The sequence below is a fragment of the Aulonocara stuartgranti genome (genome assembly GCF_965226115.1).
Source record: "Aulonocara stuartgranti genome assembly, chromosome: 20".
NCBI classification, from domain to species: domain Eukaryota; kingdom Metazoa; phylum Chordata; class Actinopteri; order Cichliformes; family Cichlidae; genus Aulonocara; species Aulonocara stuartgranti.
The window spans coordinates 37546752-37560343 of NC_138956.1; the positions used below are offsets into that span (position 1 = coordinate 37546752).

At 48.1% G+C, this 13592-nt stretch overlaps 1 protein-coding gene across 1 annotated transcript; it reads right to left on the reverse strand.

The window, feature by feature from the left end:
- Positions 1–1029: 1029 nt before the first annotated feature.
- mapre1b (microtubule-associated protein, RP/EB family, member 1b) lies at positions 1030–9565 on the reverse strand. Its single transcript, XM_082518366.1, has 7 exons — positions 9382–9565; positions 7508–7638; positions 6968–7113; positions 5032–5233; positions 4812–4921; positions 4578–4730; positions 1030–4030 (listed from the first exon to the last, which is right to left on the reverse strand). Exons 2-7 carry the CDS (start codon positions 7626–7628, stop codon positions 3986–3988), a joined length of 777 nt encoding a protein of 258 aa, XP_082374492.1. The 5' UTR covers positions 7629–7638; positions 9382–9565; the 3' UTR covers positions 1030–3985.
- Positions 9566–13592: the final 4027 nt, after the last annotated feature.

Below are 13592 nucleotides of genomic sequence, written 5' to 3' on the forward strand. Positions count from 1 at the left end.
CAGAAAGACATCTACTTTGATGAAGTCTACTCTCCACCGCTGTGTAATCAATTATTGTAAATGTAAATGTTATCAGGAAATCAGGATATTATACTGTAATCGGCTCACCAGCCACTTTATTAGGTACACCTTGGTAGTACTGGGCTGGACCCCCTTTAATACTTCTTGGCTCAGATTCAACAATATATTCTGGTGACATGACATCATCATGACATCATACAGCTGCAGCACCCATAATGAGAATCTCCTGAACATCCCGAAGCTGCTCTGCTGGACTGAGATCTGTGACTGCGGATGTCGTCCGAGGACAGCGAACTAATCGTCATGGTGAGGAAACCAGTTTGGTCTTAGCTTTGAGATGTCGGAAATCTGGGATTCATAGAGTATTCCTCTGACGCCGTCACAAGCCATCAGCAGCCACCCCTGGGTAGGCTTAAACGATGCTCGGCTGGTCCTGAAACCCCCCAGCAGCAACCTGAACACGGACGCTCTCGTGACGGTCACACCACAGATGCGCTTCACACACCAGTGCATAAACACTACAAAGCTTTCCTGCAGTTAAAACAAGGCCAGCTTCAGGTGGTGGCTGTGGAGACCTTTACAAACACATGTGCATTTTTGGCCTTTAAGGATTCAAGATCTTTAAGATTATCAGCGTTAACTGAGAATCGAACCTGAAACATATCTGTAGCTCATCATCATCCACTCACAGACAGCTGCTGACAGAGCAGAAAGAGCCTCGTCGTCTCAGAGCTCACATCAGCAGCTGGAAGCTTAGAGGCACATCTGGGAAGAGCAGAGGAGTGAGCTCAGCTCCTGCTGTGACTCACACCATCGCTGCTTCAGGAGAACATCTGGACCTCCTGCAGATGTTAGACTCAAAACCCAGCAGACCAAAAAAACCCATCATACTCTCAGCTTTGCTGCCTCTCTGATTGGGAGTGGTTTTTAACAAACACCTGAAGGATTGTTTTCCTGTCATCGCCAAGTTGGAGCGCGATTCTGTGGAAAGGAGGAAAAACAGCCGACTCAGGCGTGGAAATACTGTTTTATTGTCTGTACGAAACTTTATTAAAGAAGTATAACAAACACAGAGAGAAGCCCGGACAGAGAAGACTCGGGTGGCGCTTGGCCCGCGGCGTGCACGCTTATCGGCACAGAGCGTTAAAAGGGGAGAGAGGTCAGAGGTCAGTCAAGCATCATTACCTTTAAAGCGAGTATTTCCCTTCGCTCAGACACGTTCTGTACCAGTCAGACATGAAACACCACCACAGTCCTTCTAACACTTACAGTGACACACTTATCGTTCAAGCAGACCGCAGTCCGCGTTCGGACGTGAAAAAAACTCTCAGCACAAAGACAGAAGCGCCGTTAACCTGGTCACCTGATGTTGGCAGTGCGGAGGAAGTAACGCCCTCAGAGGTTCTCCAAGAACAGAGCAGCTGTGTCCAGGTGAAGATGCTCCGTACCAGCTCTGGATCGGCTACTGGGACCACAGGGGTGGAAGAATAGAACCATTACCTCTTTTCTACCAACTCTGTGCTGCTGAGAGCCCAACATGGCGGAGGGTCAGCGGCTGAAGAAGACGTTTATGCTACTGAAGACAGCGGTAAGTGTGGACGCAGCAATGCCGCCATGCTGTTGTTGTTTTGGTTCAACATCAAATACCTCCGAGCACAGACGAGCATTCTTTAGACCAAACCCAAGCTCACTTCCTGCTCCTCTAATCCCCTCAAAAAAAGATTTAGACAGAAAGTCACAGTTCCACGCCGACGTGTTTTTTTCCTAACAGTTCAGAGCTTCGTGTGAATTTTACTGAAGGTTTTTACTGGTTTGGAGGGGCGGGCCTTAATGGGGTCAGTCTCTAGGGAAGCTCCGCCTCCAGTTCCTCACGCCACCAGCTTTAACGTGACGCCAGCAAAAGTTTCAACAAATTCATTCGGACAAACGTGCCAAAATACAGTTCACGTAAAGTTTAATGTTTAATTGTCTTCACCCCCACCCATCTCCACCACCTCTGCCCGGCCGCCAGGGCTTCTGATCCGCCTGTTTTAACTCCGCCCACTCGTCACTATGACGGAGCTAAACGGCACACGCAAAAATAAAATTAGAAAAAAAGAAACGCAAACAAATAAAAATTTTAAAAAAAAAGTTCTTTGATTTTTTTCAAGAATGCAGAAATGTCTCTTTCCAGAAAGAAACCCAAATCCACACTCGGGTCCCTCCGCCCGTGAGAGAGCTGTAACCGGCGGATGGAGACGGCAGAGGGAAATAGTTCCTGCATAAAACGGATCACGAGTGCCTTTTCTTTTGCGTGGTTCACATTCTTCTGGAAAGAGAGATCCCTGCAGAGCTTTCAAACCTGCTTTTGTGCCTTTATGAACTTTCACATCAGTCGCATTAATCAGAAGCCAGACTACAACTTAAACTAGGAGACTACTTCAGTTTTCCTCCTCGGGTCCGAAAGCAACATGTGCTGCAGCACAGACCAAAAAACTAGCCGGTAACCCCACCCCGAGGCTCCGCCCGCTCTTCCAGAAAATACATTCTGAAAAAGATGGAGAAACGAAAAGATCGGAGACGCTGAAGGCAACAAGCAGGAGAGCGGACCGAGCCTCAGCCGGACACTTTTGGGAGCGTTTGATGGAAGACGGACGCCGAGCGTTTCCCCACAACGACCTCCAGACTGACAGTAAACGCACAAACAGTGCGCACACACACACACACACACACACACACACACACACACACACACACACACACACACACACACACACAGTAAAGAAAGATTAAGGCCATCGATGGAACATTTCAGAAACTGGGCTCCAGTCAGACCCACGACAGCGCTGCAGGGACGTGTATGCAGACTCGCAGTGATTCCCACGCGCTTCCTTCAGCACGCTAAGCAATACGCTTAAACCCTGACGCAGGACACGCCGAACTCTAACAGGAAGCGTCCGCAGACAGACCCAATCGGCCGCGAGCCCGAAAGAGCCGGACAGGCTTTTAACCCGCGCGCGCAGATTGAAGACGAGCTGACTGCTGTGCAAACCAAAGAGGGGTTACAGCGAGTGCATCAGAGGGGCGGAGTCAGTGACAGCACAGCCTGAGGGTGGAGGTACCCCCACCCTCTGCCCCCAGCTGCTCAGTCGGGTTTCGGCTGGAGCGCACAGCATTTGGGTTTTCCGTGATGTGTAAGGGCCGCTGCAGGAAACAGACAAAACAATCTGGTTTGGTTCTTTTTTACTAAACATTGTCGTGTTGATCAGAAGGCTGCCAAACGCAAACACGTCCTGCAGTTTGTTAGGAAGCCTGACATGTCCGATGTGCTACCAGGAACATTTTCAGTGTGAGGGAAAAATCTCTGCGCTGACGTGGCTGCGATCAGAAAGGTGAACAACACGTGCCAAACACAAAAACACAACCAGTGGAGAGAGGTGGGAGGCGTGAAGAACAGGAGCATCAATTTACAAAAGCTCAGCACAAATAAAGATGGTGGAAGAAGGCCAGCAGACGAGCCGGCGGCGCCGCGTCCCAGACTAAACCTGCACAAACCCTCAGCGGGTTCGCTCGGAATGTGTCGGGATTAGTTTGGGAAGTCGGCCGGGTCTGCGGAGGAGGATCTCCACGTTTCATTTCAAACACACACAGACAGACACACACACACACAGAGAACATCATCACCGTGTTTTCAAATCAAAGTTCGTTACAAACACCAGATATGTTTGTTGGCACCATCCGGTTTTGGGAAAGATGGAGTAACAGGGGGAGGCGGGGCCGAGGCTTCGCGGTAAAGGATGTTTGTCGAAGGTGAGACGAAGGAGAAGTCCAGCAGGTACTTTTGGGGGAGGGGGGGAGGGGGGGGGGTCAAGCTGAGACCGGGTTCGGCGCTGGATATAAAAACCAAAGGCTCGGCTTGATCGGGGTGTGGAGGCGGGTTGGTGGGCGAGGACGTCTACGAGAAACGTTGCTGCAGTCTTGAATATTAAAACTCCTCCTGATCCTCAGCGTCCGGTATGACGAAGCCCTCCTGGAGACAAACGCAGACGGGACACAGTTTTAGGCTCAGCACGAAATGTCACTTCCTGTTTGCACTACAAACCAATCATGTGCCGTGCTGCATTATATCAAATGAAAGTGTGTGTGTGTCCAGTGAAGAAGCACTTTTTAAATGTGTTTACAGTCAAAGTGCCGACGTGTGTTTAGGATCCTTCCCGAGGAGCTTTTGGAAGTTTTGGCATCGCCTGCGGCCGAGAGCCACAAACCACACCAACGAGTTCAAGAGCGCATTTAAAAAAACAACATTAATCTGCATAAACACAATAATGATACATGTGTGTAAATGAAGCAGCAGCGTGGGAGGCTGGCACAGTGAGCTGCATGCCTCTGCAAGAATCCACAGCAGCTGTTCACACTGCAACAAATGGCACTTCCTGTGAGGAACACGGAGCGCATTTCAGCCAATCAGGTGTGAGGGATGTCTGGTGTGTCATATCTGAGCTGCAGAGTAAAAATGGATCCTCCGGTTCTGTAATTTAGCCACGTGATTCATGAATTATTGAAAGCTAATCACTCACGTCTGTGGCGTAGAGGATGTCGACAATCCTCTGCAGCGTCGGGTCGCCCTCGCCTTCCTTCTCCTGGCAGATCAGCTCGATGTTCCTCAGCTTTCCAAAATAAAAGTCTCTCTCCTTCTCCATGTCCTGGATGGTGGATTTCAGCATCTCCATCTGTGGACGAAGATAAAGACACCTGATCAGCACTCCTCGCCTCGCCGTCGTCCTTACAGAGGCGACAGTCTGCCCTCTGACCTCATTGATGAGCTCAGCCACCTCCTCGTCGTTTCCTCCCGTCCCCGCCTTCTTCGCACTGACCGGAGCCACCTTGGGCGCCACCTTAGCCACGGGGGGCCTCTGAGGAGCTGAGGAGAAATTAGAAGGTCAGCGACACGATCAAAACTTCAGCACTTCTAAACCCGTCTGTAACCGTCACCCATCTGAAATCTGACCAATCAGACGAGTCGGCTCTTACCTTGATTGAGGGCCTTTTTGGGTGGTTTGTTGAGGGCTGACGTGGCGGGGTTGGGCGTGGGCATGGCGTCCTGCCCCTGTCTCGCCTCCACGGGGTCGTACTCCTTTCCGTCGTAGTTGGCGTCGAAGAACTTCTTGAACCACTGTACGAACTCGAAGTTATCCTGGAACTTCCCCTTCACCAGTTTGTCCACCGGAATGATCTGGAAGAGACGGAGAAATGGCGCCAGGCTGTTAGCGGCGCTCTGACTGCAGGGTTTACATAAAAACTCAAGTTTCATCACTTTTGTCTCTTTGACATTTAAAGTTCGACGGACATCATGTTAGTCCCACCCTGGACCGACACAGAGTCCCGTTAAACCGTCTACAGCAGCGGAGTCCAACTCCAGGCCTCGGGCGCCGGTGTCCTGCTGGTTTTAGATCTCACCCTGGGTCAGCACACCTGAATCAGATGATTAGTTCACGACCAGACCTCTGGTGGACATTATTTAGCCATTTACATCAGCTGATAACGCCGGCCCTCGAGTCCCCCCACCTGACATGTTCATTCTTTCCGTTTTGTCATTTGCTAGAATGAAATTAACCGTTCAGAACAATCAGACCTCAGGTTTGTTTCTGCACCAGCTCACCACCACCTCTCGTTCCAAACAAGCGCCTCGTCACGAAGAGTCACGAATTCAACGTTCTCGTCTCCGCCCGTCGAGCTGCAGCAGGATCGTCTCTGCAGCTCTTTGGACTGCACACGTCTGAAGCGCACAGAGTTAAAAACCTTCTGGAAGGAGCTCAGAGATCATCCCGAAAGAAACACGTTTGGATCCAGAGGACAAACTGAGCCGACATTAATGAAGCTCAGTTTGCTAGAAAGACCAGAGAACAGGAAGCACCAGAAACAAAGAAACTTCCACTAATGCGAATAAAAGAGACAAAGTCAAACAGAGACTTTCAAAGGTTTGAGGAGCTTTTTTCAACCCTCAAAGATGTGCAGCGAGCCGAGCACAAAGCGAGTCCGGTCTGATTCACACACTGCTGTAAGAACAGGTGTTTGGTTACAGATCACAGCAGTTGGCGAGGGAGCGCCGCGCTCCTCCGCTGCCTTTATGTTTGCACTGTCTTTAAAGCTTTTAAACAGCGTTAGTAAAAAGAAATACAAAGCAAATGTGCACGTTCAAAGCTCGCTGGGACATTTCCTGAGCCGCGCCAACATGTCCACACTCCTCTGCTGCTCTAATGGGACCATCACTTCCTGAACTTCATCCTTTATTCATTCGGACTGAAAGTATAAAGTCATCAGGTAAGCGTTTACTGAGCTCAGAGATCGGGAGGGCGCTCGTTTGCTCTCAGTTCCGAGAAAGTGGGCGTGGCGTCAGTGGTGGCGTCTTTGCAGAACAGCGCTTAGAGGCCGGGGGTCAGCCGGGATCAGCCGCAATTCCTTGCGTTCACGCTGTACGCAGGACTTGTGTCCTCGCTTCAGCTGAACGACTTCACTGTGGCAGGAACAGCGTAGCATGTAATTAGCTGTGGATTTCCCACAGAAACCAAATCCTCGCTAATCCTCAGAGTGATTCACGTCGCTCAGGCCGAACACACCCCTGCTCCAGTTACGCCAATGCTTCCTGCGGCTGCTTCACAACAAAAGACCATCACTAGGAAACCACAGGAAGGTGGTAATCCTTCATGTTTTAATATGACATCAGTTCACAGCAGCAGGCGTCTCTCTTCATGCTGCGAGGTAAAGAACCAGCGACGTGATGTACCGCGAGCAAAACGGCTTCACGACAGAGCGGTGCGGTCTGCATCCGTACGAACACGATTACAGTCGTCAAACAGAAACGTTTAAACACGTTATTATTATTGTCTGCATCTGTGAAACGGATGATCTCAACATCTGAGGATTGTGCGTCGCCGCCAACAGAAACTCATCAATGAGCCTGACTTACTTTGTCGACGCCCATCTTTTTGAAGGCCACCTGCAGAAGCTTGAAGTTGTGGATGTACTCGTGCTCGAGCTTGGCCCCGAACTTCACTTTCTTCAAAGGCACAGAGTTGGGAAACAGCATGTCCATGAACTGGCAGTAAGCAGCACCTGGACACAGGAAACACTTTGACTACAGGCGGAGAGGAAACACCGCGTCAACGGCGGCGTCACACACCACAAGAAATCAAAACTGACAAACTGCACGTTTGATTTTAGAAATAGCTTTAATCGTCTCTTTCCCGTTCGCTGTGTGATGTAACCCACACAGTGATAGAAGTCACATGCTAACGCCTCAGGATACGGAGACGAGAAGAGCGTGAGGCCACAGAAAGGTTAGTGTGACTGAATCTGTTCAACGGTGACCTGAAAGGGTCAGAATAGGGTTTGTAGACTAATCTGATCATCACCTGACATACGTTTAGGTGTCAAATATGAAGGCGGTCCCTTGGCGAGCTGCAGATTTAAGAGAACGGCACAAAGAGTGCTGAAAGTCCTCGCTTACCTGAGCACAGCATTTCTATCTTGGTGAGGTTCATCTGTAGAGACTCGTTGATCCACACGAGCATGTCATGGCGACTTAAGTTGTCGCTGGTCACTGAGGTCGAGTACACGTTCACAGCCATCGTCGGTCACCTGACCACACAGACACACACACACACACACACTTACATGGTGGCCATCACACCGACAGCTCGTCGGGTTGTTACTGTCACTTTAAACCTGCTCGATCAGGACCTCGTCAATGAGGATGACCCGATTAGATAAATCCTCTACTCTGTGGAAACACTGGACTACTTTTTGAATTAATCTGCTGAAAAGTAATTGTTTTGGTTTGTCAAATTTCAGAACAAAGGACATGAAATGCAGTTTGATCACAGTAAACTCAGAATTTCTGTTTTTCAGACAAGACAAACAAAAAAAGCACGACTTCCTGTCCTTTTGTGATGGAAACGGGTGAAATGTGGATCTGAACCGACTCTTTGGCGTTTGCTCGTACTTGCAGGCCCGTCTGTGGCTCTGCGTCAGATAACGAGCTGCAACCTTCGGCCAACATTTAATCTGCCGCTGAGGACGAGGCTGCAGGCACACCCAGATACAAACCTCCCAGATGAGCACAATGTAAAACTCAAAGCATTTTATCTACAGGAGCAGTCGCAGTTTTCTGAGTCAGCAGCAAAAATCACAAACTAAACAGACAGCAGTCCCGACGATGCCTGTTTCAGGTATGTCCTCTGCAGCTGGAGGTCAGTGCTACACAATGTACAGATGTGGTCAGCTGTCACATCTTAAAGGCCAAAACATGTGGTTATTGTAGGAGTCATCTGTAAGCAGCCTTCACACCATAGTGATCCTCTCAGGAGAGGAAGCTGAATGCCATCGATGACCAGCAGAAAATCTACAGCAGAGCAAATGCTCCTGGGCAGGTAGTAAACACTGACAGGTCCATCAGCTGATTTCATTTAGTGACATCACTGTGAATGTTGCTACAAAAACTTGTGTGATTCAGCAACAGTGTCATCATGCTTACAGCTGTTTACAGGAAGCTGAGCAGACAGTGGGCGGAGTCACGTATGGTGAGGTACCAACCAGGTCGTGAAGGTTAATAAACGGACATCTTTCCCAGCCAACAACCATCAGTTGTCAGTCTGAAAGTAACAGTGACGCATTTGTTGGGTTTTTTTGTTTTCCTTATCACAAACAAACCATCTTCCAACATTTATTCAAATATTATTCAAATATCATCTCCAGTAAATGCAGATTAGCATATTTCTCAAAGAAGAAAAGTTGGTTTTATCTTTGCTGTTAAATTCAGATTTTCGTTTTCTTTATTCAGAGGACCAAAAATAAAGTTTTAAAGGTGGGCAGTGGCCCCTGTAGCTGACCAGATGAGGCCGGGCTCCTGAGCTGTGAGGAAGTGACCGTTAGCCACACGCTGCTAACATTAGCGGTGATCAGCAACGTCAGGTCCGCGGCTCCAAGCACCGAACGGGTCAGCGTCCGGCTCCCTGGGAAGACACTGGCCGAGCTCCGCTATCTGTGTTAATATTAGAAAGCTCGGTCATCGGCTAAACGCGCCCACACCGGCCGGCTGAGTCAGTCACCTCCCGGACCTGCAGGCGGTCCCCCCCCCCCGCCCTGAAGCACCGCCCGGTTAGCTCCCGTTAGCCTCGGCCATTATTGAGTCAAACCTCCTCGGATAAGAGCCGTTAATAGCGGTTTAAACCGTCACCGTACCGGCAGCTGCCAGAGCTGGAGCTCGGCCCCGGGGTGCCCGGTCCGAGGCTCCGGGATCGCACGGTTCTAGCTACATGCTAACACTGAAGCTAACAGAGCGCGCCGCCGTTATCCAGCCGCTCCGGCCAGCTTCAAACCTACCTGCAGCCGGTTTTCTTTCGCGGTTCTCGAACTTGGAGCTTTTACTCTTCTCAGCGGGAAATGTTTCTCATAAAAAAAAACAACCTGCGCTCGTTTCGACGTTTGTTCCTCTTCTGCTTTTTTCTTCTCTTCCTCACGTCCACTCTGCCGGCAGCGGAAGAAACGATGCGATGACGTCAATACGTAAAGGGAAACGCCTAAACGTAAGGACGGCGGACGGAAGCGAGACGTCCGAACAAAATGGTCTATGGTGAGGTCATTATTCATAAAAAGGATTATGTTCAATAAATTCATCATTCACGACAAAAACATCCTCATATTATAGGAGCAGCGGGTCAGGTTTACGTCACTCAGTGACGTATCGACATCCCGATAACCATAGTAACATCATTTTCCTCCTGTAGTGACACAGAAACATGTGCACTCCCACCTCCTGCAGCAGCAGGCCTTCACTCTGCTATCACAGGAAGCTGAATAATGGAAGAACAGCCTAGCTTACATTTACATGGAGATTTTAGGAGCTTAACGCCAAATAAAGACCACAAGAGAGAAGAGATGAACTGATTTTACTGAAAAACGGCCACCACCTGAATCTGTTGGTATTAAAGGGCCCAAAGAACCACAGCACAGTCACCGAAATCTTCATCGTCTCAGTTTAAACTTCAGCAGGTCGTCTTCACTGTGTGTGAGCTGCTGCCACACGATTGGCCGATAAGACATTTGTGTCATGGGCAGTTGAAGAGGCGTACCTAACAAAGTGGCAGGTGAGTGTATTTATTTTTGCCCTGCTCTCACACAGCTGCTAAAATCCACCAGGACTGCACACCAAAGATCCCTCTAATGTTCCTTCTAATGTTTCATGTGTCTGAGCGAGCACACCAACTCCCTGAGCGTCCCTTGGACCACTGTGAGCGACAGCAGACGTGTGCACTGTGGTCACGCCAGCATCCAATCCATGCAAGTTACAGCTTATTAAAATAATCAAATTACAGCATTTACATTTATGTTAGACGACTTTTAATTAACTGCTTTAGCCCACTGACAATGAAAATAACAAAAAATCTTGTTCATGACCTGTGTAGCATGTTAACACTATTGGAAGTAAAAATAACTTGAACTCCAATTTTGAAAACACAACTTTCTTTCTTTCTTTCAATAAAGCTCTGACTTGTATTATGAGTCTGTGGTCTGGGAGAGAGTCTGTAACTCTGTCTGCAAAATACAGTAAATAATGACCAATGTTGGGCAGTTAATTATATAGTTACTTCTTCAAAAAAGTAACTGAGTTTTGCAAACAAAGTTTTTTGCAGCTGTTTACCTAAAAATGCAGCCAAGGCGTTTTTAAACAAACATTTCAAACTATTTACAGAACAATCAGCTGTTCTGCATCAAATCTGATGCCACACAAATTATTTTTGCCTCATTGTTTTGACACACACAACAAAACTATTGACTACACTACACACTAACTACACAAGATTTGCGCTGAACGTCGCAAATCTCTCACATCTCAAAACACTCCGTCACTCCTAAAACTTCCTCCAGTATCTTAACAACTAAATGCCATGTTTTGATTGGTCGACATGGTACATTTTTCCACCAATAGGAAAGGGCGGGGTGTTTTGTTTTTGTTCACAGGCTTTCCAGCGTTTTCTTCCCGCAGTAAATATAAACAACGACAGTATTCAGGAAGAAAATCAAACATTGCAGATATTTTATCACAACTCTGGTTTTACGTGGCCGATCAACACAATTTAAAAACTGCTATAAAGTCCACACTTTGTCCGTCAGTTGTTCCGTCTGTCCTGCTCACATCTCCAATGGTTGTACACGTTGTCGTTAACGTGGCTTCACTCCACATCAGCCGCTTTGCTAAAACACCGGCACATAGCCTGTCAACCCTTAGCTGCGTATATACGAATGTGAATCGCATCATTGGCTGGACTAGGTGCAGAGAAGTACACACCCCCATCACCATCAACGGCGCTGCTGTGGAGAGAGTGAGCAGCTTCCGGTTCCTTGGTGTACATCTGGCTGAGGATCTTACGTGGTCAGTACACACAAACAAAACAGTGAAGAAGGCGCAGCAGCGCCTCTTCTTTCTCAGGAGACTGAAAAGATTCGGCATGAGCCCCCGCATCCTCAGGACCTTCTATCACTGTGCCATTGAGAGCATCCTCACTGGATGCATCACCACCTGGTATGGCAACAGCACCGCCTACAACTGCAAAGCTCTCCAGCGAGTAGTGCGGTGCTCTGAACGGATAATTGGAGGTGAGCTTCCCTCCCTCCAAGACATCTACAGGAAGCGCTGCCTGAGGAAAGCGGGGAGGATCATCAAGGACTCCAGTCACCCCAGCCATAAACTGTTCAGACTGCTTCCATCAGGAAGGAGGTTCTGCAGCATCCGGTCCCGTACCAGCAGACTGAGAGACAGCTTCTTCCATCAGGCCATCAGACTGCTGAACACGTCATAGACACCTCAGCTTCACTACTGGAACTTTAACATTATGCACTCCCTACTGTATATAAATGCCACTTGTTTTGCACATATTCAACTCTGTATATTTTATATATTTTATTATTATTATTATTATTATTATTATTTTTTTTTTTTTTTTTTATTATTATTTCGTTTGTGTTGTTGTGTTTGCACATCTCTGTTGCTTGAGGGGCTCGCACACAAGAATTTCACTCGCATGTGCTGTGCCACTGTGCCTGCACATGTGATGTGACAATAAAAGTGATTTGATTTGATTTGACTATGTGATAAGGTGGCATCGTTCTGATCCCATACAGGAGCAGCCAGTCACTGACTCACACTGCAGAACAGAATTGTTAACATATTTACTTTAATTTCAGTTTAGGTTAGAATTTTTTTTTTGTGCACAGAGACCGTGCCATCAGTGCGCAATTGCGCACGCGCGCAGCTTAGAGGGAACATTGCTGCTCACAGGTGTGTCCTTCATTAGTGTAAAAGAGGCGTGGCTACACCTGGAACATCAGACTGTAGCTGTGTCCCAGCGACCGCACACTTCGTAGTACCCGCACTTCACGGGCTACGTGAGGCGAGTACTACGAAGTGTGCGGTCGCTGAATTGGGACACATCTTGTGTCCTCCACTGTGTGTGGCACTCAATGGCTGTGTCCCAATTCAGCGACCGCACGCTTCGAGTACGCATTTTGAGACCTATTACGTCACAGCGACGCGAGGACGGCTGTCCCAATCCGAAGCGTACTCCAAATGCGCCGTCGATTTCCCCAAATATCAAGCGTGGTCCGGTGCACGCTTCGTGGTCCCACAATTCATAGCGTGGCAGTGGGTGTGGATAATTTTACCGCAAAATACGGCAGAAGGGAGCGGCCAAGAGTGAACTGTCAAAGTACTGAATATGACGTCACTTATTTATGTGCGAATGTTTAATAATGAAGAACATTAAAACATTCCTGTTGGCCACATGTCGGCAAAGTTATGTGACATTAGTGACGTTTGTGCTAACTTGGTTTTAAAGCCTTTACTTCAAAATATCCACCGTTCAATAGTCGACCTTAATCCTACAGAGAATGTGGTGATTTGATGGATAATTAAAGTCCGTCATATATCCACAAACACAACAAGCTGAAAGTCAGTGATGCTGCTCGGTTTGCAGTCCTGAACATCACGGCACAAGCAGGATTCTCTCTGATTGTGGAATAAAAGTATGAACATGTGTTTATAAGTTACACTTGTGTTTGAATCCTGCAGCTTATCACACATTTGATTTCCATGTGTGACGACTGCAAGTGTCCAGAGTGAGGACAGACTGAGGGAGCCACTGCTGCACATCATCTGTGAGGCTTTGCAGCCCTGATGATCCACCAGGACAAACTCAGCAGTGTGTGAGGAAGAGGAGGAGGAAGAGCCAGCAGCTGACAGATGGAGAGAATAGACAGACTGTTCCCTGTTTGTGAAGGACTGCTAGGAAAGTTTAACATAACTGTCTGTGCTGAATCAGTCTTATTAGGTAATGTTCACATAATGTGATCATCCCAGTGTTTCCAGTGTGGGAGAAAGTACTCAGAGTACTCAGGGCCTTCAAGTTACACACTATGAAAGGCAGCAACAAGTTTAATGTTCAGAAACCTAAAGTCTGTATCAGCAGCAGAATGGAGCTAAAATAAATGTTGGTTTCAGTTCTATGAAGCTTTGAGTATTTTGGATCAGTAGCTGC